General features: G+C 36.2%; 1 protein-coding gene across 3 annotated transcripts in view; it reads right to left on the reverse strand.

The window, feature by feature from the left end:
* Positions 1-20,311: 20,311 nt before the first annotated feature.
* Positions 20,312-26,492, reverse strand: part of ttll7 (tubulin tyrosine ligase-like family, member 7) — an 89,966-nt gene continuing 83,785 nt past the window's right edge. For all 3 annotated transcript variants that reach the window (XM_058792204.1, XM_058792203.1, XM_058792202.1), the window contains one exon: positions 20,312-22,271. In XM_058792204.1, the coding sequence (XP_058648187.1) occupies positions 22,154-22,271 (118 nt within the window). In that variant the 3' untranslated portion in view covers positions 20,312-22,153. The remainder of the gene's footprint in view (positions 22,272-26,492) is intronic.

Below are 26,492 nucleotides of genomic sequence, written 5' to 3' on the forward strand. Positions count from 1 at the left end.
TTATTCTTTTTAATTGTTTATTTTTTATTATTTCTTTTAAAAAGCCTTTTGAAAATATGTTGTATTTTCAATTGTATTGATATTTTACACAGAACAAAAAAAAATTTTTTTTAATATAAAATAATAATAATACTAAAAGCATATACACACAAATACCCACACATGCACACACACACGCTCAGTGTATCTAGTGTGTGCTGGTGTTGTTGATAGTGGTTTATTGTGTGTACCAGGCTTCCAGCTGAGCCAATTTATGACATAAAATCTACCACCACATAATTGTGCATCTGCATATGGAGCTTATGAGGCAAAATTCATTTCATTATTAGGAATACATTTTGCCAGGTGTGCTCTGAGCTGCACAAATAGAGTTTCACACACACACACACACACACACACGCGTGCGTAACCTTGCCTTTTGTCTGTGGAGACACCCACATATTCAGAATTCTCCTCCATCCATAATTTACTCCATTACTGCTTTTAAATGAACCTTTTTAATGCCATAATTTATTTAAAATACATTTATTTAATACTAAGTATAGGCTACTTCAAATTCATTAACATATTAATAGACATATCACTTATATAAAATTATAATTAAACATTATTTGAGGTATTTCTTTATTGGACAATGCACATTTCTTAGAATTAAGTCTAAAATGTGTTTTAATGTCACTATTGATGAGGATTGTATGATCTTTGAATATATCAGTATTTAAATGCAAGATATTTAAAGTGTACCTAATGTATACTTGCAACAGTTCCACTTTAGCACAATCAAATATACTTCAGTATATCTTTATGTTTAAACTTTTTATTAGAACAAACATTATTACAACAAGAAATAAATTATTACACAATACATTTAGTTGGACTTCACGACTACTTCCTCACAATTAAAGTGCATGAAGCACAAAATTAGTTTCCAATTGAGCATACTTCAAGTATACCAGTTTAGTATACTAAAAGCACAATTGTAGTGTATTTTTATTAATCACATAAATATGCAAATGTATTTGTAGTATACGTAGCACCTCATAAATGTATTTAAAATACATTTTAGGTTTTTTTTTTCTTTTCACTATAGGGCTGTGATTGTGATATACTGTTTATATTTCTCATATCACCCAGAGCATGTGCATGTTAGCCCTGATGTGATCTACAGATTACAAATATGATTGCAGGTGGCTGATATAATTAGATATATTTAACTTAATGACAGCAAATAAACATACACAGAATGTTTGAAATTATACATGGTTTCTTGAACGTGTTTAGAATTTTATTTTTGTTTAATTCTTTTGATCAGTCGCATATGGCAGTCAAAGTTTGGCCGATTTATTTGTTTATTTCTTTATCTGTCCAAAAGTAAAAAGGTTGTGTTTTTATTTACATTCATGGCACTCTAGCTTCGATTCAACTTATGTTAAACATTTAAACATGCTTATTTATTTTGGTTATTTCTGTGTGTGTGTGTGTGTGTGTGTGTGTGTGTGTGTGTGTGTGTGTGTGTGTGTGTGTGTGTGCGTGTGCATGTGTGTGTGTGTGTGTGTGTGTGTGTGTGTGTGTGTTTAGGTGGAGATGTCTAAAGAGGAACAGAGAGTTTACAAGAGCTCACAGTAGTCACCACTGCAACAGGATGGATACATAATTAAGTACGGCTTCATCACATTCTCTCCGTTTCTCAGGGATTTATTATTCCCAGCTTTTTTTAATGAATAAGAAAGGATAGGATGAAGATGATCAGGGTTTGATTTACAGAACTGTTGCAGAGAACACCACCATCTGGTTAATACTGGTACTACATCAAAATGCTGCCAAAACACAAGTGCCACCAGTCCGATCACACACACGTGTACATGTGCACGCTAGCTTTGCATCACAGGGCACAGTGGCTCCTCGTTCACACACATCCAGCTGTACGGATTAAACCTGGTTTGCTGATCTTTGCTCTGTTTGGGATTTTGTCATCCTACAGTCTTTTGTGCGGGTTATTCAGAAAGATTACCAAGACATCAGTGAAAACCTCTCGATAATACTTTATTTTAAGGACCAATTCTCACCATTAACTAGATTTATAAGCTATTACTAACATATTGGCTGTTTATAAGTACTTATAAAGCACATATTAATTCCTTATTCTGCATGACCATATTTTAAATCCCTTAATCCTACCCAATACCTAAACTTAACAACTGTCTTACTAAATATTAATAAGAAGCAAAGTAGGAGTCATAGTTAATAGTTAGTTAATAGTGAGAACTGGACCAATCTATCTATCTATCTATCTATCTATCTATCTGTCTATCTGTCTATCTGTCTATCTATGTATCTGTCTGTCTGTCTGTCTGTCTGTCTATTTACTTATTTATGTCATCAACTTGATGAAAATAACATTATATTCCAGATTATATTGCTCAAATTTATGTTCAGAGGTTTGTTCAAATCCCTGACCGTAAAATTATATTTTGGCTCATACTGTCCCACACGGTTGTTTATGACAGGAATGATACCTCAAATCATGCGGCTTGCTGAGAAGAGGTGTTCTAGCACTTTTTATGAGCGGACTTACAATCTCCATCTGGTGAAAATATGATGAACGAGTGGGGAAAAAAATCACATGGACTTTTATTGAGAGAGGCAGCAAAGCCAATTCTGGAAACCAGTAGACTTTTTTGATTTGGACAAGTAAGCACCCACCTAACTACCCAAAACACCTTAGCAACCACACAGCAATCGCCTGGCAAAGAGTTTTGCGCCGCCAAGCACAACTTGCACGCACTTCAGAAAATCAGAAGAAATCTGGTTTCCTGCATAGATGATGATTCATCCTGATTTTGTATTAAAATAGCACAACGGCAGTAAAGTTCAGATGAGAGTTCCAGTTAGCTTTGGTGTTTATGGGCTGGGTGGAGTGGGCGGTTCTGGGTGGAGTTTGTGGGGTGGGATGCGTTTGGGGTTTCAGAGCTAGAGTTCATGCGGTGGATGGAATTGTGGGGTTTTCTGTGACTTCATAGTCATTGAGCATTAGTGATGCCTACACCTGTTTCTGTTCTGTGTGTTTACACTGGAAATGTCTCATTTTATATATCATTTACAGCGAACCAACGAAACATTACCTCAAAGATTTTCAGCCATCGCGCCAATAAAATGGTTCTGGGTGGGTAACTACATTAAATAGTCTTTGGGTGGGTCGTGGAGCTTAGCGGTTAAAGATCTGGGCCAGTAATTGAAAGGTTGTAGGTTCAAACCCCAGAAGGGTTTATTCATGAAATATCACCGTTGTGCCCTTGAGTAAGGCACTTAACCTTGGGCTATGTCAGGAGACTGTTCCTGTAATAATAAGTATGAAATTAATTAGTATTTCTTTCTATATGTCATTTTATCACCAGTGTCGAGAATAGCTAAGATAAATACTACTGATCACATTTTAATAGTGTGACAGTAGCTCAGCTATTATAAATAAATAAATGTTTGTTTGTTTGTTTGTGTTACACAATCTGCAATGTCTTCTCCCTTATAGTGTTGTGAATTCAACTTCATTTTAGAAGAATTGGTTCATTTAGATGGTTCTTTTTAATAAATGATTGACTTATTCATTAGTGTCATCACTCAATAGTTTTCCTAGAGGCCCCTGTGAGGCATTTTATGTTGTTTTAGTAATAAAATAAAAATGTAGTTAAATGTTGCTGTTTATCCTATGCTTATTTATGTGCATTATACCATACGTGTTTCATTTAGTTCAAATTATTGTTTTTGCCCTGATAAATAACTTTATTGAATACTTTTTTTTTAATAACCAACTTAATTGATATTGCTGCCTTAAATAGTTTCACTGTAGCTTCACTGATTATAGTTTAACTACTTTCAGTAGCTCTTAGATTAGTAGGCTGCAGCTTTAAAGTAGCTGTTCATTAAATGAAAACAAATGTTTCTGAGAAAAATAAGCATTTCTATAATGAATTTCCGTCATTTGGTTTTGGAGTTTTGAAACTTTTCTATAGCTCTTTACATCCAGGTGGCCAAGGATTCACGCGTCGTCTGATCTGAGTCTCTCAGCACAGGTGAGGTTACGGCCTAGACAGGAGAGCACAGAGGAATGCTGGTGGCTTGAAATGTTTCCCTCCTGGCCGACTAATTTGCGGGTCTTGTGGCAGTCTGATGCTATAGGAACTGGGCCATTTACACAAAGGTTGCCTGTTCTGTCGTAAGTGATCCATGAACTGGAGAGTTACTGAGATTACAGTCCTGTTCTATCAGCATCGTGCCCTTGAGCAAGACCGAGAACGCCTGAGAACTGACTGCCCGGAGGGAAACATGTTTTAGGTCTTTCTGGACAAAAAGCATATGTAAAAATAATTTACTGTTTGAGTGTTTTTGTTAAAATATTCAAATTATTATTATTATTATTTTTTTTAAATCTATTGTATGAAGAATACATTAAAACTGAATTTATTTGAATTTAAATATGCCTTCTGAATTTATTTTTGCTTTTTCAAATGCCTTTTACAAGTGTTTTTTATTGTTTTAGCTTTGCCCATGTCATAAATTATAAAAATTATTAAAAAAAATAAATAAACAAACATACTGATACTTCTACAACCATTTTACTACAAACTAGTGCTGTCAAACGATTAATCGTGCTTGATCACATCCAATATAAACGTTTTTGTTTACATAATATATGTGTGCGTGTGTGCTGTGTATATGTATTATTTATATATAAATACGCACACAACAGTATATATTTTGAAAATATTTCCATGTATATATTTATATTAATATAATTGATATTATACATAAATATTTTACATATATACATGCATATGTGTGTATTTATATATACATAATAAATATACACAGTACACACACATATGTGACCCTGGACCACAAAACCAGTCTTAAGTCGCTGGGGTATATTTGTAGCAATAGCCAAAAATACATTGTATGGGTTAAAATTATAGATTATTTTTATGCCAAAAATCATTAGGATATTAAGTAAAGATCATGTTCCATGAATATATTTTGTAAATGTCCTACTGTAAATATGTCAAAACTTAATTTTTGATTAGTAATATGCATTGCTAAGAACTTAATTTAGACAACTTTAAAGGCGATTTTCTCAATATTTAGATTTTTTTTGCACCCTCGGATTCCAGATATTCAAATAGTTGTATCTCAGCCAAATTTTGTCTGATCCTAACAACCCATACATCAATGGAAAGCTTATTTATTCAACTTTCAGATGATGTATAAATTTTGACAAAAACAAAAACTTTGATTTTGAATGCGACATTCAATGCGTCATTTGACAGCACTACTACAAACATACTACTACAGCCATTTTAAATATGTATTGTGTAAAATATACCACAAGTAACAATTTTGCCACTAATAAAGTTTTTCTTTTCTTTCTTTCTTTTTTCCAGCACAAAAATGGCAGAATTCTCCTGTGAGCGTCCACTGTCTGACGCGGCAGACAAATGAAATAAACTAGCAAGAGTGTGAAAAGTGTGTTAGAGGAAAGTTTATTTTCTAAACGTCCACTGGGCCAAAAGTGTCCATGGTGGAAGAAACAGCCATTTAACTCGTTTTAATAAAGATCAAATAAAGACAGGAGTAAATTAAGAGGTGAGGATCAAGGAATTTGAGATATGAAGTTTAAACGACTGACATGTTCTGTCAGCTCGTCTAAATTCTTGTTACATGAATCCCGATTCCAGTTGTTTTTCATCCCTTTGATTTTTTTGTTTTCGTGGATCCTGCCAACTGCTCTCTGGATGTCTGGTGGGCTGCTGTGTCTGATTGCTGGATGACAGCTTAACTATTTCTTCAGTTGGGCCGGTCCGTTGGGAATGTTAAGGACCATGAGCACTCCATGGTTTGGAAGTGAACAAAAACTTTCCTTGTAAGCCTGGAAAATGTTTATCATCACACTCGAAGGCTCTGGCTCCCAGTCATGGCTTTCTGCCGCTGATGGAGAAGGTAGTTTGGTATGAAGGAGACAGCTGTAAAGTCTCTTTTAAGAGGAAGCTGTTGTGGGCTACCTCACACCTGTAACATGTCACTCAAGGACTGTCAACACAAATAACGCTCATTAATCATGTTTATAAAACCATTAATCTCACGGCTGGGTGGAGAAAATGTGTTTTTCCTCTGGTAAGCTGAGTAGCTTGATCTGTGTTAATGTATCTCTTAATGATTTTTTAAATTCATCTTGGAGGCCCGGGATAATGGGATATTTCATTAACGTCAAATATAGTCGTGACATTTCATTTATGCTTTATTTAGACTGAAATTTAAAACTTCAAGCATCACAGTTGACATTCTGACATAAGAGAACTAGAGTTTTGAGGCATTTTATCTCCATATGTCATCAGCCAACAGATGCTCAATGCCAAATTTCACAGCTGATAAGATTTATTCACCAAAAGATTATTATTCAACAGATAAGAGCTGAAGTTATGCATATCATGATGCAGAAGTGAATAAGCCATGACAGCGGGGTGATAATAAAATGCAATCAAATGGCATGATTTAAAACTGAATAACTTAAGAAATCTTAGAAACTGCTAAAGAGCATGTTGCAATGGTCTTGCAAAGACTATATAATGCAATACATTATAGGGAAGACTGGGGCTAGTTGTCACACTTTTTACTTTGAATGAAATTTGTCAGGGTGAGTTTAGTCAGCGATTGAACTGTCAGTGCACATTAAGTGGCATATTATATGGTAAAACAACTATGAAAAACATAAATGTAATGCACATAAATATGATTAGAAGTTGTTTTGGCTGACAGTTAATAAAGTGCATATTTAAAACATAAATTTAAAAATATGACATATACCCTTGTCCTAACAACAACGCTATCACAAAAATATAACAGTGGAATTTTATTGTGGAGGACAGAATTCACAAACATTATATTAATCTAAGATGGTTTTAAACAGGATGTCTGAAATCAACATCAGCTCACCAATTGAGCATTTGTGAACCTGGACCACAAAACCAGTCATAAGGTTCCAATTTTTATATATATATATAAAATAAGCTTTCCATTGATGTATGGTTTGTTAGGATAGGACAATGTTTGGCCGAGATAAAATTATTTGAAAATCTGAGAAAATATTGAGAAAATTGCCATTAAAGTTGTCCAAATGAAGTTCTTAGCAATGCATATCACTAATCAAAAATTAAGTTTTGATGTATTTATAGTAGGAAATTTACAAAATATCTTCACGGAACATGACCTTTACTGAATATCCTAATGATGTTTGGCATAACGGAAAAATCTATAATTTTGGCTATTGCTACAAATATACCCCAGAGACTTAAGACTGGTTTTGTGGTCCAGTGTCAGATTTGTGTAATTAGATACTGAGACTAGTCCTCCTGGACTCCTCCAAATAAACAATTGTTATGTTTATAATTATAATGGTTCTAATTTTCATCAGTGTTCAAAGCATTTTTTTTCCTCCAGAATTCTTAGATGAATAGAAAGCTCGAAAGAACAGCATTTACTGTATTTTCGATCAAATAAATGCAGCCTTAGTAAGCATAAGAGACGTCTTTCAAAAACATTTTTTTTAAATCTTAATTATTCTGAAATATTTGACCAGTAGTACATATAAGCAGTCAGAGACACATATTTGTCACTGTATATCTGACTGGCTGATCTTGGGTTAGTTTTATCACCCCTGGCAACAAATGAGGTTAACTCCTCCACTTCCCCTGGATATTGTGTCTTGCCTGTGCAAATGTGTGGCCGAGTGACGGGGAAGAGTAATATTCCTCTGCCTGGATAAATATTTCCCTTCATAATTCAAACCTTATCTCCCGGAGACTCCTGTAAAACAGGAACATCTGCTCTGAAAACTGCCTTGTTTCTCGACGAATGAAGGCTCTGGTCTGTTTTTCCAACATTGTTGTTTATCCTTCAGGATCAAATGAACAGCGCAGTGCTTTAAACATCAACCAGAATGGTTCATTCCTTAATCGCTCATAAACTGCTTTGCTGTTGCATTCGGTTGCTAGTAATCTGTCGCTTAATATTTACAGGCTTTGGTGGCCGTTTCAAGCCAGTGAAGAACGACGTAACTCTAAAGATATGCTGAGATCTGATTAGACCTTGTAAACCGACGTTCCTCATTCACAAAAAGATGTTGGTGGCCTGTTCTCGACCAGAAGACTTTGCTGGAATAACAAATATGGCAGTATGGCTCCTTTCACATGCTGGCTCACGCTGACCCTTCCCAGGACCCACGGAGGCAGGCAGGAAGCCAGCTCAAAGTGAGCCGCTCCTCGCTGCTCAGGTGACCAGGAAATAGCTGGTCAGTGTTTGTGACCATCTGTCCACTGTAGTGCTGCTGAAAAACAGCAGGGCAGCAGGGCTACATAATGAGCGCAGTGTTCACATCATTTGGGTTGATGTTACTTGGCAGCCCGAGACCTTGATACTTCGGGAAAAGCTGCGAACTGGAACATTTCAATCAAAAGGAGAGTAACACTGGTTGTAATTGTAAACGGTGCGGAATGTTTTACCGAAAAGCACTTTCTTTTTACAGTTAGACTGCTGAACTTTGCTGAAGTATATATACACTGCCAGTCAAAAGTAATTATGATTTTTGTTTTGGAAAGGAATCACTTATGCTCACCAAGGCTGCATTCATTTTAAATCCAAAATACAATAAAAACAGTAATATTGTGAAATATTATTACAATTCAAAATAAATGTTTTCTATTTGAGTATAATTTCAAATGTAAGCTTACAAAGCTGTATTTTCAGCATCATTACTCAAGTCTTCAGCATCACATGATCCTTCAGAAATCATTCTAATATGCTGATTTGCAGCTCAATTAATATCAGTATTTATTGATGATCAATTATTAATAATGGTTCTTATTGTTGAAAAAGTCATTTTCTGCTTAATTGTAAACTGTAATACTGCATTTACTTTCAGGATTCTTACTTTTCAGGATTCTTTCATGAATAGAAAGTTTGAAAACAACATTTTTTCTTTTGTAATATTAGTCTTAAGTGGCTGGGGTATATTTGTAGCAATAGCCAAAAATATATTGTATGGGTCAAAATTATCAATTTTTCTTTTATGCCAAAAATCATTAGGATATTAAGTAAAGATCATGCTCCATGAAGATATTTTGTAAACTTCTTACCGTAAATATATCAAAACTTCATTTTTGATTAGTAATATGCCTTGCTAAGAACTTCATTTGGACAACTTTAAAGGCGATTTTCTCAATATTTTGGGGTTTTTTTGCAACCTCAGATTCCAGATTTTCAAATAGTTGTATCTCGGACAAATATTGTCCAATCCTAACAAAGCGTACATCAATCTTATTTATTCAGCTTTCAGGTGATGCATAAATCTCAATTTTGAAAAAATGACACTTAATTGTAACCACTGGTTTTGTGGTCCAGGGTCACAAATGTCTTTTTTGTCACTTCTGGTCAAGTTAATTCCTTGCTGAATAAATGTATTAATTTCTTTCTTTTATATATATATATATATATATATATATATATATATATATATATATATTTATTTATTTTTTTCTAATTATTACTTTATGCAAACTTTATCACGGTTTTCACAAAAACATTAAGCAGAAAACCTGTTTTCAACATTGATAATAATGTTTTTTTTTTTTCTTGAGCAGCAAATCAGCATATTAGAATAATTTCTGAAGGGTCATGTGACACTGAAGACTGGACTAATGATGCTAAAAGTTCAGCTTTGTAAAATAACATTTTAAAAAATACATTAAAATAGAAAAGTGTTGTTTTAAATTGTAATACAATTTCACAGTATTACTGTTTTTACGCATTTTTCATTAAAAAAAATAAAAAAATATTATAAAGCTGTCACTGGGGCGGTAGTTCTTTGTACCTTATTTACCCGTACATATTATCGTTTAAAAGTATTACATATTATTACTTAAAGTATATTAGTACCTTTTAAAAAAACAGTGACAGTTTCATAGGTTTTTTCCTTAAAGTATGTTCCCAGTGTTTTTGTTAATCTGTGCATTTTCACCTCGTAATCTTTAATAAAAATAGCATGTTTTTCCTCTGAAACAATTTCCTTTCTTCTGACATCATATGCAGCCAGGCCATGCAGCCAAATCGCTATTTAGGCATCCATTTATACTATAATTGGTCTGGCTCCATTCTGGTATGGAATGTCCACTTTCAAGATCCAATCAAGGGGAGATTGATATCCCGTTTTACTCGGAAATACATCATATTATGGAACTGAAATTATTTACAAACAGCAATTCATATTGACAATGTAGTGCTTTTTTGAAGCTTCATAGCTCCTGGCCATAATATGTTTTCATGGATCGTCAGGTTATATGTCTAATTTCAAACAAGACTGAGAGGGATAGACATAAAGCCAAGGGAATAGTCTTAGTAGATCATTTTTGATTTTCATAATAATTTTTATTTTATTTAAAAAAATAAAAAAAATAAAAATAAAAACATACATACATAGATTTATGGGAGAGAGCTGAACTTTTTAACATCTCCTTTTGTTTTACAGTGAAAAGTCTTGGAATAACATCAGGGTGTATGTAAATAATGACAGAATTTTCTTTTTTTGTTAAACTAATCATGTAAGAAAGATTTCATTGTCCTGTTCCCAGATTAGCAGCATACTAGTACAAACACGTCAGCAGCTTTTGGCCCAAGAATTCACAAAGTGAGTATAATAATGATTTATTACACTTGCCATCAGTTATGTAAGGTCAGTTGTTCCAAGCTGATAGATTCTTACTCTACAATTTTCCCAACCAGTATTCCCAACAATTCACTGAGCCCTGAAAAAAATAATAAAACAATCCAGTGTCCGCAGAGGTCAGACTGTGGACGTGAGGACGGAGAAGGGAAATGTTTTTCATTTCACTTTAACAGAGCTTGAACTGCACTCTATCTTGTGTTGAAAACACTCTCTCTCATGACCTATCAACATCCCTTGCTCCCTGACACCCCCAGGACATCTTGTGTTCGGGCTTAGCTGACCGTAGCTACAAACAGCCTGTTTACAGAAGGGCCGTTTGTTTTCAGAGCTTGTAGGAGGCACGAGTCAGCAATGGTCAAAGGAGCATGAATCAGTTCAGTACAAAGTTACAGCACTGCATTTGTACACTTTTTTTTTTTTTTTTTTTACACATATAAGCTTTCTCTGTGTTGTATAGTATTCCCCTTTGAATAGTGCTTCCATGAAGATGTTTGACGCTTTTTTTCTCCCTAGAATAGTACAGCATACAGTTATTTATCAGCAATGGAGGCAGAATTGTATGATGTTGTGAAATTAATTAATTATGAAACAAACTCAAGTTTCAGCTGTTCAGCAAATCTACAGAAGACAATAGTGTCAATATTCAACTCAATTTAGTTCAATAATTGCAAAAGCAATCCGTTATGAAACAAACTCAATTTAACAAGTGTCATTATTTGTCTGAAGTCGGTTAAGTGTTGATTCAATAACATTGTTAATGTTGCAAAGTTCATCAATTACAAAACATTCAATTCAGCTATGCAACAGCTCAACAGAAGACAAGTGTCAATAATAAACTCAATTCAGTTTACTAACTGTTGAAGTTTATCAATTAACAAATTCAATTCGCTATGAAGCATACAATCGTCCATCTCAATTCAGTTCAAGTTTTGTTCTCATCTGATACTGTCAAATCGATAATATTGCTGATTATTAACTGATTTTGAAACCCAGTGTTTTCAAACAAACAAGCAGAATTACTGAAGACAAAGACTTTTGTCAAATTATCAGCACTAGAGGTTATTTTTTGACCTAATTTTCAAGGCAAAAGTTCTACACAGCATTTTTATATTGTGGAAACGTAAAAGTTAAGAGAGGTAACGTAAAAGTTCCCTTTTAATACTATGTGAAAGTCAAAAACAAGGATGAAGAAGTTTCTGGAGCTGAACAGGCAGGAACCCTTCACGTGGAGAGACACAAGGCATGAAGGTAATGGGGGCAGGGGGAGCATTGGCAGCAGTGTGAGCCAGAAATGGTGTTTCCAATTGAATTCTTGCAGATATTGGCAGCCGGTGAAGAGACCTGAGAAGAGTAATGTGAGAGAATTTCTGGAGGTTGAAAACAAACAGCATTTTGAAAGCCCTCGAGGGGTTGGGTGGCAGATGCTGGTTGTCCGGCAATATAAAAGTTTCCAGAAAAGACTGGAGCCTGGAGCTTTGTAGAGTAGGTGTTGAGGATGGACCTTATAGTCCTTGTGCTGTGGAGAATGTGGCAGGACCTGGCAGTTGTCATAATGTGGTCCACAAAACAGAGTTGGCCACAACAGACTGAGCTTGAGGTGATGAAAAAAAGAAGTTATCTGATATATGTGGGAACACATACCTATAGTTTGTATACCATACATACAGATGGGCGACAAATTAAAAGAAAACCCAACATAAAGTGTCTTAGTAAGGTGTCGAGCCACCACATGCTGCCAGAACCGCTTCCGTTCCTCTTGGCATTGATTCTACAGTCTCTGGAACACCAGTCAGCCAAAAGATATTCCCTCATTTGTTGTTTTGATGACAGTGGAGAGCACTGTCTAACACTGGTCCAGAATCTCCCACGGGTGTTAAAATGGGCTGAGATGGTGACTGTGAAGGCCATATGATTCACATAAATTTCATACTCATCCAAAAATTCAATGACCACTTGTGCCCTATGCATGGGGCAATATTCATCCTGGAAGAAATCACTCTGATCAAAATATAAATCACCATTAACTGATATCAGAAAACTAAAAACATGCATATGTATTAAATTAAATTAAAAAATAAGGTTTTTAGATACATGTGTGTGTATATGGGAAGTGAAATGCGCTTTTTGGAAACTTAGAATGCCTAAAGATTTGTAGCTTAATTTAGTTTCTAGAGATTGAACTCTTGACATCATTCGGTTCGGTGCCACAGGATATTCTCTGAATACATTTTCTACTTCATATCCAACATGGTGGAATTGATGGTCTTTTTTAAATTACTGTGTCCCACAAGAAAATGTATATATACATTACAAGTAATGGGTAAACAGGTCCCACTTAATTTTAAGGTCCAGGTACATAAAAGATTTACATTTTAGATACTGTTAATACGTCAATATTGCACGTTTTAGTGTCTATACACACTTGGGTAAATGTACGTGTGGTAGAACCGCATCTTACGTAAAATACATATGAATTCTCATGAGATCACATTAGGTCTTCACAGCCTATTAAATTCTATTTCCATAAAAAACAGTGCAGTGAACAATTATTTGTGACAAGAAGTGACATATTTATATGCAACAAATATGCAATGTCACGATGTCAGCTATGTTGAAAACTGTTTCAACAATGTAATGCAAACTAAATCACTTATCTCTGAAGTCGTTCAGTGAGGAATTAAAACTGGGGTGAGAAAGCCAGAGAGAAAGTAAGCAGCTGTCTGACGTTTTTTGACAGAAAGACGTTTGCATTCTCCTGCGGGCATCAGCTCCCTCTTGAGTAAGTCCTATTAAATCCTTTGGCTTCTGCCTCATCACATGGTAGAGAGATAACAGACAGCTTTATTTACCCTACTGATTTCATGCTACATTACTAACACATCTCACCCTTGTCATCCAAAAATTCGGGATGGTTTGGCTTCTCTCCAACATTCTCACCAATCCATTTTTAGAAAGAAAAAAAAAAGTGTAGGAAAGTCTCTATGCAAATATTCAGGGTTTGACAGACAGATGAGAATATAATGTCCTACACACATTTGTCAGGTGATATTTAAGCAAAATCACAAAAAGCAAGAGTGCCGTTGTACTGAATATTGGCACAATCATGCAAATTGACTCTGCTTCTATTCCACACTGCTCACAAACTCTGGCCAGAAATGTCACAAACACAGACAAGCATATGGAAGACCATTTCTGCCACTGAATAAAAAATTTAAAAAGGTAACTGCGACTTTTTATCTCGCAATTCTGAGAAAAAGTAAGAATTGTGTGATGGAAACGCGCAATTCTGAGAAAAAAAATCAATTCTGAGTAAAGTCATAATTGTGATATATAAACTCTTTTTCTCAGAGTGGTAATTCTTACTTTATAACATGCATTTGCAAGTCTGAATTGTGAGATATGAACTAGTAATTGTAAAAAAAAATATTTTTTTCTCGAAATTGTGAGAATTCCCACAATATACTGAGATATAAACTCAGAATTCAATTGTGAGTTAATGGGCCCTATTTTAACAATCTAAGTGCATGGTCTAAAGCGCAAGGCGCAGGTGCACTTAGAGCATGTCTGAATCCACTTTTGCCAGTTTAACAACAGGAAAAACGCACAGCCGGCGCATGATCTAAAAGGGTTGTCACTATTCTCTTAATGAGTATTTTGGGCATAACGCGCAAAAAACCAATCAGAGTCTCATCTCCCATTCCCTTTAAGAGTCAGTTGCACTCGCACCATGGCGGATTCGCTATTCTCCAGAGCTGCTCGTGCGCGAGCAAGGTAGCTTAATTCTGATACATGCAATGACTATCCATTATGACATGTAGGCATTTTTATATTTATGTAGCCTATGCAATAATAATCTTTTACACTGTAATCCTTTAATTTTTAATATTTGGCATATTTGTGTGTTTCTGCGCGTCCCTGTGTGAGTGTACAGTATATGCACGTTGTGGACCCACCTATAGGCACATATTACTAACACGCACTGTAAAAAAACAACAAAAATACTGCGCCATTGACTTTGAGCAGGTTTTAGTTGGTCAATGTCTATTTCAGTTGCCTCAAAATAGCAATGCACCTGAACACACCTCATTTTCAGAACAGCACGCCCATGGGCGCACAAATGGGCACAAATGCATTTGCTATTTAAACAACGTGGCACAGGACGTGAAAATGATAACTGCGGGCTTAAACTAGAAAAAACACTTGCGTCGCACCTGGTGCCGCATTGCACCAGGTGTATGATAGGGCCCGATATCTCACAATTCTGACTCTTTTTTTCTCAATTCTGACTTTTTCTCACAATTGTGAGATTATATCTTGCAATTTTGACTTCTTTTCTCAGAATCGCGAAATAAAAAGTCATAATTACAAGCAACTATCTCTACTTTGGATCAGCTGTTGGAAAATCAAAATAGAGGATATTTAAGTGAGTGATTTAGATGCAAAACTAGTAAAGGTAAATGTGAAACTGGTATTAGGCATGAACATTTTAGGAAAGACATCACGACTTGCCTAATATGAAGGTCACACACACATAAACATTCACACCTGTTAAAGTAATTCACAGTTGTTCACTCATGAATCCCCGACTGGCCCAGTCAGAGCCTCAAATCTTGTGTCTGCAGCAGCCGGTGAGCTCAGATTAACCTGTATTTCTGCCATCCTGTGTAGGAGGAAGAGATTAAATGTTTGGCATGAACTCTAAAGGAGCCGCAGCTCAGATCAATGCAGAAGGGTTACATCAAGTTAATAGAGGACAGACCGAAGAACCCATTGTTTATGTCCTCTTACAGATCAAGATTAATATATTACTCTTGATAAAGCCTATATATATCAAGCACACATTGCGGCCGAAGGCTAAGAACCAGAGAGTAATTTGTCAGTTGAAATGTCGGGGTTCTCATGCATTATTTTCAATATCCATCCATGCCTTGTTAATGGTTTATATACAATTTCTTATTTTAAATATTGTAAACATTTTTAATAAATATTGCATAAAAATAACAATAGTTTATACATTCATTTTTCCCTTATCAGATTGCATTATACTACAGTAAACTGGCATACAAATCACAAATTTGCCATTTGGAATCATATATGTGACCTTGGACCACAAAACCAGTCTTAAGTGTAAATTTTTAGAAATTGAGATTTATACATCATCTGAAAGCTGAATAAATAAGCTTTCCACTGATGTATGGTTTGTTAGGATCGGACAATATTTGGCCGAGAGACAACTATTTGAAAATCTGAAATCTGAGGGTGCAAAAAAATAAAATTATTGAGAAAATCGCCTTTAAAGTTGTCCAAATGAAGTTCTTAGCAATGCATATTACTAATCAAAAATTAAGTTTTGATATATTTACGGTAAGAAATTTACAAAATCAATAATTTTGACCCATACAATGTATTTTTGGCTATTGCTACAAATATACCCCAGCGACCCCAACCTAAGTCTGGTTTTGTGGTCCAGGGTCACATATTAGATCTTCATTGTGCAAGAAAATTGGGACTGAACTGTTCTAAAATGCAGAACATATAGTTTCATATCATTTACTCAAGATTGTGGTCAATCTGAGCATCACTGTCATACATTAAATATTCTGCAGGACAATATTTGGAGAGACATATGGATACCCACACAAACCCACATTACAAGCATCTCCCCTCACTGTGTGAAAATGATAAGACTAGAGCTGCATAAGATGCTAAACAGCAGGATAAGAGGCAGATAACAGCATTATTGTCCAGGCAATCGGTCGGTTCAGGCTTTTGTAGTCAATACCCCTCATGGGTATAGCTTTTGATAAGAATGGTTAGTGGATTATTAATATATTTAGTAAAACACCAGTCATTTTGAAAAGAAAAAGACACATTTGAGAAAAGCCCATTTTTTTAATCGCTTTCCCTCATTGTAAAGAACTGCTCTTGTTCCACTCGCCTCTCTTCTAAAGAAGTATAATCATTTTTGTAATTATAATAATTATAATTATAACCATTACTGTCAATCCACACTTAATTATGTTCAGAAGTGGAGAGTAAATCATGAAACGTTAAAAAGTCGATTGTTCAAAGCCTGTTTTGTCTCATTTGGGACCACGGGGGTTCATAAATATTCCGGGGATTGCTTAGGTCTTGGCATTCCGGTTCCTGGAAACCTCAGAAGAAAAGGCAAGCATAATGAGTCCAGGTCACAGGAGGAATGTATTCGATTACAAATAAAAAACATTTGTTGTGTTGACAATAAGACCCAAAAACATCGGACAGGCTGACAAGACCATTCATTCTCCTCATTAATTGACCACTACAACTCACAGTAGCTGCTCGGCTTTCTAGAAGTTAGTTGCTCGGTGAGAATTGAGCCATCACTGTGGCTGTTTGTAATCTTAAATCAATATCTGCAACTGGATTGAGAGAAGATGGACAGGAGGCAAGCTCTCGCATTCCCACAGAAGACTGAAGGAGAAAAATAACGGAATAAAGTCATCGATGTTAATGAATCCATTTTCATTTAGTGAGCTGTCCTTCACAATGACTGAGGGGGGCAAAGGTAACGGTATGAATCACCACACTTGAATAACACAAGAGTTCTAATTAACCAAGTGCTTTGAATGAGACTGTTGAATACATCAGCACTCGACATGAAAGAGGGAGTCGCGACCGCCAGACAGCTGTTGAGTCCCTGAGCTCAGAACAGCAGTGCAGAGGGGTCTGTCTGCAAAACTGGCTAGAGCAGAGGCAACGATAATCTCCAGAAGGATCCCGGACGAGCCCCCAGTTGGCAGATGGGCTTTTCTTCTGACGCTTACTTAGCTGAGCAGTGGAAATGCCCACACTGTGGTTGGAGTCGGTTTTGTGGCAGCGAGACAGGAAAAAAGCAAACTTCACCATAAGTACTTTCAAATCCCAGAGTGGCAGCATTCAGAATCATACTATTCTTGTTGGCCGTTCACAGGTAATCTGAGGCTTTAAACTCGCACTTTACAGTGCATGAAGGCGTCTATGGCTGTGATCCGTTAAATAGGCACCCAGAGACCTTTATATGTGGGCAATAGAAAGGCTGCAGAGTAGAGGGCTCAAGAGACAGTAATTCTAACATGCCTCTCTTCGCTTGTGACTCCTATGGTGCAATGGAGTACTCTTATTACACAAACCTACTATTTTTACAAAATACAGACTTTAATGAAGAGTATCTACAAAAAGAAAGATATTTTCTGTTTTTGGCCAAAAATAAGATAAAGATCAGTAAACAAAAAAAATATTAAAGGAGAATATATCCCCACCGATGCAAAGAACTACTGATGGAGTATATGGGTATATGACGGAGTATACGATGGAGTACACATTGTTTCGTGTATTTTTTTTTATTATATCCTCACTCTTTGAGTAGACCTTTACTGTATTAAGAGAATATCAAAATATTTTGTGACTTAATATCTCCTAGCCTGTAAAGAGCTAATCTGCGGTTCCTTCTACACTGGCATGACATGACAATACTATCGTTCACAGTATAATCAATGGAGCTGTCCAAACTGTAAATGTCTGATATGCTCTTTTGTGGAAAATGCCTTTAGTTGACAGACACCTTTTGACAAGCACCACTCATGTTCTGTTCATTTTAGACAACTATAGAGTGCTGCAGTGATGACACACGTTTTGTAAGCCAACCTAGAATTTAACATCACCCTTGTTCCTTCGACAAAAACCCAATAGGATTTTTCCATTGGCTTTTGGATCATTACACAAAATAGACCAACAATAGTTTACAACAGAGCGTGATTATAAATGATAGAGTTTACAATAGAGCATGAAAAACAACAGAGCACAATTACAAACACAAAAAAAGCTGTGAAAGTGACTAGTTAGTAGATGAGTTTTCTTGTTTGGTGTGATGATGAACCTCTGTAGTGTCAGGCTTGTGTTGTGTTTTGTTCCCCATGTGCTCCCTCATGTGCCCATATATGGATTTTCCTGTTCCTGTCTTTATTAGTTAATTTGTGTCCAGCTGTGTTTGTTAATTGTCTCGTTTAGTTTGATTATTTAAACCGTGTTTCTATGAGTCTAATGTTTGGTATTGAACGTCAATGTTGTGTTCCTGTGTGTCTCTGCATGTCCTGTGTTCCCTGTTTGATTTGGATGATTAAAAGACTGTTGTTTTGGAAGTTTACCTCTTGTCTCCGTGTTCCTTTGTTTGCCACAGAGCTCAAACGTGACGTAGTCCTGGTTTGCCAATTGTTAGCAAATGCCTTTTTCAAAACAAGTGAAGGTTAATCACAAGTGGTATTACTGATGCATTTTATGTTGTAGAATAAAGTGTGAAAATATCTTGAGATTTTCACCACAGGCCAAGGCAAAAAACAAACTGACTTTAGAAGTGCTAAGATACTAACTTGCTTCTGAATTTTGCTGTTTGAACAAGTGTGTGTGCAAACCAGATGAGTTATTACCAAGTAGCAGGTAGTTGGCCTGAAAGAGAAAAAAAGGCCATAAAATAAGACATTCATGCAAACTTCTGCTATAGCTCCTATTGTAGCAATGCAGAGAATGCATTTGTTCAGTGCTGAAATGCAGTCAGAGAATTATCAGGAATTCTTTTAATTCTTTGTAGGTTGACCTAAAGAGAAGACATTGTTGCTCTGTGGTGCTTTCAGAAAAGTTGCTTTCCTGGTTCAACGTCAAATTCTCATTGAACCAATAGCCAGAGTTGGAGATGGAACTACCTTTTGGAACAATCAAAACAGACAGGTCATGTTCAAATGATCAGTAGAAATGTTTGTGAAGTGTAATAGGAAACATGTTTTTGCAATTTCATTAGGTGCTACTAACACAATTATACACAAAGTTCACAGAAACAAGAATTTGCAACTCTTATTTTCAAATCAGTTTGACTTTATGCAACTGAACAGCAATGCAGTGTGGTAACCACCAATGGAAATGCAGACAATTGCGCTCACGTGATTTATCCCCTGATACAGTTGAATACTGCAGTAAAGCAGGAGTAACTACAAGCAAACAACAGTGCAGCAACTTCACAACCTCCAGCAATTAAATCACTGTCAGTGATTTAAAGCACCTTAACTGAGGACAGCAAAACTATTGACGCTAGCAAAACAGTTAGGACAAAGGCAAGAAACTCTGCAAAATGTACTGACTTTAATCAAAACTCACATCAAGTGTCAGCTGTTGACACTTTCATTTCTTTGATTCAAGAATCACACGGACGTGTCAACACGTGTTTCTATCTCAATGCTTCTCTCTGCTGTTGCTAAGTAACACCGTCACGGTCTTTCTTTTGTTGTACGAGACAAGGAGTTTTACAGTGTAGTTTTTAGTTTTCAAGAATGACCTTAGGTTAGATCAAAACATGACAAGGTTATGCTCTGGAATCTCACGCGAGACTGTGTGGAATGACATGAAGTGTCATGCTGTGGAAGTGTATGTGTGGTGTGTGGAAGGTACCTTGTGTTAAGAAACCCTCAGGAGATGGAACAGAAGTCAAAAAGGTCAGACGCCTCTCAACGAGATTCTCAAATAGAATTCTGGAGACGGTTTAGATGTTTTAAGCCTTTTATTGCTATTAAAAACCATTCTCCTGAATGAAAATCCAGGCAAAAATTATATTTGGCATTGTGACGTGATGGTACGTTGGGCAAAATGACCTGTAATGGTCTGATGAATAAATGTTGGGTTATCGCTGTTTTCAGTGGGAGTTACATAGATGGCTGTCAGAACAGTGTCACTACAGTTTCTCTTACTTACCAAAACAAGAAAACCCGACAGCCGAGGTTTTTAAACAGCACATTCTGAACAGAAAATCCCATGAATTATATAAAATGATAAATACTGCCAACAGTCACATAGCTCCTCAATAACACACTGCTGGTTGTGAGTAGTCTTGGCACAGCGTGGTTTGAGCTGGCACATCCAGGTCACCTTTACTAAAACACTACATGAACATTTATCCTAATTAGATCCAAAGCAAAGCTCTGCAATTAGCACTTATTACAGTACTTTCATAAAAGGTTATTCCGTTCATAAACTTCACTGCATACATTGGTAATGCCATGGATTAAATGAACAAGTGTGTTTAAAACAAATGCTAAATTAGATGTAAACACAGACATTTTAATAAAATAAATAACATAAATTAATTCAAGTATCTTCAAGATGCAGCCATCCAAGTTTTAGCACATTGAGCTCATTGACAATTTACCAAACATACTCTACCAGCGCAATATTAAAAATCCCTTTCATCAGCACTGCACATCAGACAGCCCAGACGCTGAGGTTCATATTTGCATTCTACACAATATGGCTCATAAAAGTTATGCAAAAGAGACTTGCGTCCCTTAAAAGTTGATCTGTTAGTTCAGAACAGGCAACTATAGTCTAGTATAACGTAAAGCATTTACTCCAAACAGTAAGCAGTTTTAATTCCTAACACTATAATACTCATAAAACCCTAGACCTAACCTAACCCTAACCCTGACTCCAATTCGAACACTTAACTCCTTAACACTAACTCCTTCCCTTTCTAAATCGTTCTTAGGGGGCATTTACGCAGGACACATCCCAGTTGCACTTTTCATCTACATTGGAAAAATCTTAGGATGTGAGCTTGTCAATTGCATGTAACTCAACTTTACATTGTGTTGTCCTTCCTGACTGCATGCGACAACACTTTATGCCTCTTTTTTTTTTTCAAGATTACTTTTCATGAATAGATCAAACTGATTGGTCAATGGAATGAAACGTTCACAAGGTCACAAATGCCTGATGTTATACTCAAATCTTAGGCCGTTGCAACACATAACGCTTTTTTTCCCTCTCGCCATTAACATTTTTCAAGCGCCTTGAAAAGTTAAAAGCTCTTTGAGATCCTGTGTGAACGGCCCCATATTATTAAAATTTTAATTCTGAGAAGAATTTAAAATAGACCAAATGAGCTAAAATATAAAGTGAATATTAAGAAAGCTGCATCATGTTACATATTAATGGATAAAATGATTTAGGGATAAACTGAAAATTAAACTGAAAGAAATAACACCATGGTCAAAGCAAAAAAAAAAAAGTGAACATGACTTGATTCCATGACACAGAAACATTCACTGGAATCCACTGAATAATTTGTAGAGTCTGGAAAATAACTTCATAATGTTCTTCATCTTTACAAGCATCCTAAAGGAGATAGCAATGCAGCTGATATTTTACAGCGGACAGGAGGCAGGGACTGCTCGATCATATGCATTTGATGCATTAACAATGCAGGTGGGCAGATCCCCTTAAATATGCTGCTGGAGTTTGTGGAGGTCCCAGACGTTATGCCCTTAGGTCTGGATATCTCAAGTCTGGATATGGTCTCCCCCAGCAGGTGTCGGAGTCCAGTGGCCATCAGAAGTGACCCATCCGTGCAGTAAAGACGCTGCGGGGGCGAGTGGAGGACGCCGAGCGGCTGAAGCTAGACGACGGCCACTTGATGATGAACTGGGAGGTGACTGGCAGCAGATACCTACACAGACGGAGAGAGGAATCAGAAATGGGGGTTGGATGCCAGACTCAAAGGCAGGATTAGACGCACAAAGGTCACCTAAAGAGATCAGGCACTTTTCCTCTCTCTCTCCGCTTCCAATCCTCCTCCAGCTGATGCTTTAGATTCCCGTCCCCTCTGCTGACCCTCACGTTTACACTGTGCCGTTTTTAACAATGAGTGACACGAGTGGCTGGACGTGACTTGTTTTAACAGATAAGAACTTGTTTAATGCGCAGGATGTTCTGAGACAGGATAACAGGTTAGATAATTAGGGCCTACACGCAGACAAGGAGGGTAACCAGCCTGGACAGCTGACGACCCGCACTATCTAATTGCAGAACAGCTTAATTATAATTCCACTCGAAACAAGGCAATTTAAACTGTTAATTAATTAAATAAAACAGTGACAATAAAAAAAAAAAAAAAGTTGTGCTAAATAAGCTGTATACACTAATACACTCAAACGATTTTTGAACAAACAGCTGCGGAAGTCTTTTTTTTATTTTGGTAGTGGTAAAATGTTTTTGGGGCAATGACAAATAAGGATGTCTGAGATGATAAAAAAAGAAATGTCTTTTAGAAATATAGTTGATATGTTTCTAGTAGTTAAGCATAAACTCAAGTTCTTTATAAGTTTACTATGTTTTTGTAAAACTTTAGATTTATGTCTGTAAAAACTGTTGTAATCAATCATAAATATCTTAATCATTATTTATGAGGCTGTACAGGTGTCCTCTCTGTAATACATGTATTTTGGCTTTTTTGTAACATGGAAAAAAAAAAAAGATTCTCTGCATGTTGGTTGAACCATAGAGGACTTTGATTTGGCAAACAAATATTTTTTCAATCATTAATATTTATCATACTTTTATACATACATACAGTACATACATAAAAATAAACGATTTAAAAGGATATTTCACCCAAAAATGACAATTCTGTCATCATTTACTAACCCTCATACTGTTCCAAATATGCCTTTCTTTCTTCTGCTGAACACAATAGAAGATATTTTGAAGAATATCGGTATGTTGGTCTCCATTGACTTCCTTTAGATTTTTTTTTTCCTATCCATGTTCAACAAAAGAAAGAAACTCATAAAGGTTTGAAACAACTTTTACATTGTCATTTTTGGGTGAACTATCACAGCCTAGTAAAGTATTTTTTTAAGAAATTCAGTTTATATATATATACTGTATATATATAAAACAATTAAAAAATGAGCGTAGTTGTGTATTCAAATCATTGATGTATGAACAGATATTTATTTTAAATAAAATGCATTTAAAAAATAAACAACAGTAGGAGTGTCACATCTCTTTAATTAAATCACATAAAGTGGCTTTGTATGAATGCAACACTGTAGTTATAACAGTGATACATAATACCAGTACAAATTGGGACCGTTTCTTATCTAACGAAAGAAGATTTGTTCTAAAGCCCTTGCTGCAGAAAGTCAGGGCCAAGAGACGTTGGAAGAATCAAATTAACTTTTATAAGAGAATGTCCTTGAAACTACTCATGATACTGCACTAGGCATGTGTTTGCGATGCATTTACTCCAATCGGCGATGAGTAATAAGAAACACAGATGTCCTGCATTATGTGTTACGGATCATAAAACTCTGGACAACGATGAATATCGATAAATATATCCAATGCACATTCCAATGCACCATTCACTTGATGCACACATGATGTTTCCCTACGTTCCTTTCATTAAAGCTTTAAAAATCAGACCCGACTCTTTGGTTCTTCCCTCCGGGAACTCCAGACAGGTGAATTCTCAGGAAATGGTTTTGGGTTGGGGTTGAGCCTCATTACCATATTTTTCACTACAGACTGCTGAGTTTGGTCAACAAAAGGAAATGTCAAAGGAATATGAAATTCAAATATGAACATATATGGAGGTGGGCCTTTCTGGCTCTGAAGAATTCCCTGTAAGGAAGTCTCATCCATGAGAGAGCTCCATCACTCAGGGTCCAATCAGGCTGCAGGCAGTGTTTAATTGGACCTCTGTGAGGATTCCTCCAGGTCTTTGGCTTTTGATCATTGAGCAGTTCTTGGAAAAACCTGCCAGTGCAAAGCCCTAGAGAACCGCCAGCTGTCTAACCTTCGAACGTGTGTGTGCTTTACTAATTACACACAATCGCTCAGAGATCTGCACATATCTCACGTCTGTTTGCTTGTTTAAAGCCTACACTCTATCACCCAACTGCCACACGCCGCAAAAAACTCTGAGAGAGAACTTTTAGACACTTTGAGAGAAAATTGAGACTTCCTTATTCACCAAATATCATATTACAGTTCTCAAAAGTTAAGAAAGGCTTCCGTAGTTTTACATAAAAATCCTCACAAAACTTTCCGTGGCATCTTATGCAAACGTGCTGTTGCACAACCATGAAAGTGTCCTGTTTTCATTCATTCTAAAAATTATTGTGTAGGTTGCTATTACATTTCATGACTAAACACTGAATTCTAATGATTTCTTGACCAGAGTTGGTAGTAATACCTTTCACTAGGGTAACCATACGTCTTCTTTTTCCCAGACATATCCTCTTTTTGGACCTAAAAAAAATGTGTCCAGCCAGGATTTCAAAATCGCCCAAAATGTCCGCGATTCAGCTTTTGAATTCTAGTCGCCATTCATTGCCTGCGTTTTTGTATTAAAGCCCTGCGCGGGACTGTTTTCTTAATCCTGCTCCCGCTGAATTTCTGACCATTGCCACCTGCTCACGCAAACATTCTAATATTACATATAATTTTTGCGCATCAGGGAGCTGCTATCAATATGCGGAGTATTTAAATCGCTTTGGATGCAGCTCGTGTTGGATGCAGGGTTGCCAAATCCACATATTTTGCATGGAATTTTAAACTGTTGTGGCAGGTTGATTTGCATTTGACTGAAATGCTTGTATTGAAACATTTTGCATTCTACCTATGATAAAACTGTTGTAGATGTTATGTTTTGTGAAGGATGGCCACTGGTAAGCCTTTTAGCTGTGTTTATGATCATCTGCATAACGGTGACTGTAAAATATGTATTTTAGGTATGTAAATGAGTTTTGATATGGAACATGGTCATTGCGCTAATTTGGGGGTTACTTTAAATTAATTAGTTACTTTTAACACAATAATGTAACTTTTTAAGTTTTAAAGTTTGTAAAGTTTTGCACAACTTTGTGTTTATGATAGGTAAATCATGTACTGTATCTCCAAAATCTAACAAATTTCCAAAAATAAAAAACAAAATGTACTGTAGCTTGGGACTTTTTGGATTCTATTCATCTGAAATTGATTGGATGGTAAAAAATTGGCGTTCCATATATATAACAGATGGTTAGAGAAGGGGTATAAAAATAAAAGGACTTTGGTGATATCAAATGAAAAGTAAAGTTTTTTTTTCAGAGACAGAGCTTTGATTTCGTGTTGACTTAGGGGTATATGTCACTTGACCTCTTCTGTTTCTACCAAGAGAGAGGACAGTCACCTGATGGATCTGAACAAGGAAGGAAGGGAGGCGATGGAGTAAGAAGCAAGGATGAGACTGTTACCCAGGCATCATTTTCCTAACGAGGCAAAGCAGATGCTGGCTGATTGAAAAATAACGGATCCCCAAGGGCCGTTCCAGCAATGAGTCGTCAATGAGGCATGTCCTGAGAGAACACAAGTGTGAGAAGAGAGCGGATATTGGCTGGGATGGAGAGTGGAGAGGAAATCGAAAATGACTAGCTGGTCTCTCCATGGAAATCCAGCAAAAAAACCCCAAAAAAACAAGCAAGCAGGTGGACAAAGGTTGGTGGCCGAAGATCAGACATACTGAGATACTGCGGGAACGACTGTGATCCAAAACCAAAATATACAGCCCAGGGGGATGGAATGAGAGGATGAGAGACGTCCAGCAAACACGGCAGTCAACAAGTCAGGGTCGAAAGACGGAATCCAAACTAAATCATTCTGCATGATTCTACATTCCCAAGTCCTTAAACTTATGCAGGTTATGAAATGCAAGTAAACTCTGTCAAAAGTTTAAAACTCAAGTAAAAAAATCATACAATGTCTGCATAAGCATGTCAAAAAGGTAAGTGGATTACACTGAGCTGATCAGCCCTAACGCTGATTTATATGTAATTTTTACGTTTTTCTTTTTTTTTTTTCTTTAGTATATTGTACTTTTGCATTAAAAAATACTTTATTTGCT

Source organism: Onychostoma macrolepis, chromosome 11, assembly GCF_012432095.1.
Source record: "Onychostoma macrolepis isolate SWU-2019 chromosome 11, ASM1243209v1, whole genome shotgun sequence".
In the NCBI taxonomy this organism is placed as follows: Eukaryota; Metazoa; Chordata; class Actinopteri; order Cypriniformes; family Cyprinidae; genus Onychostoma; species Onychostoma macrolepis.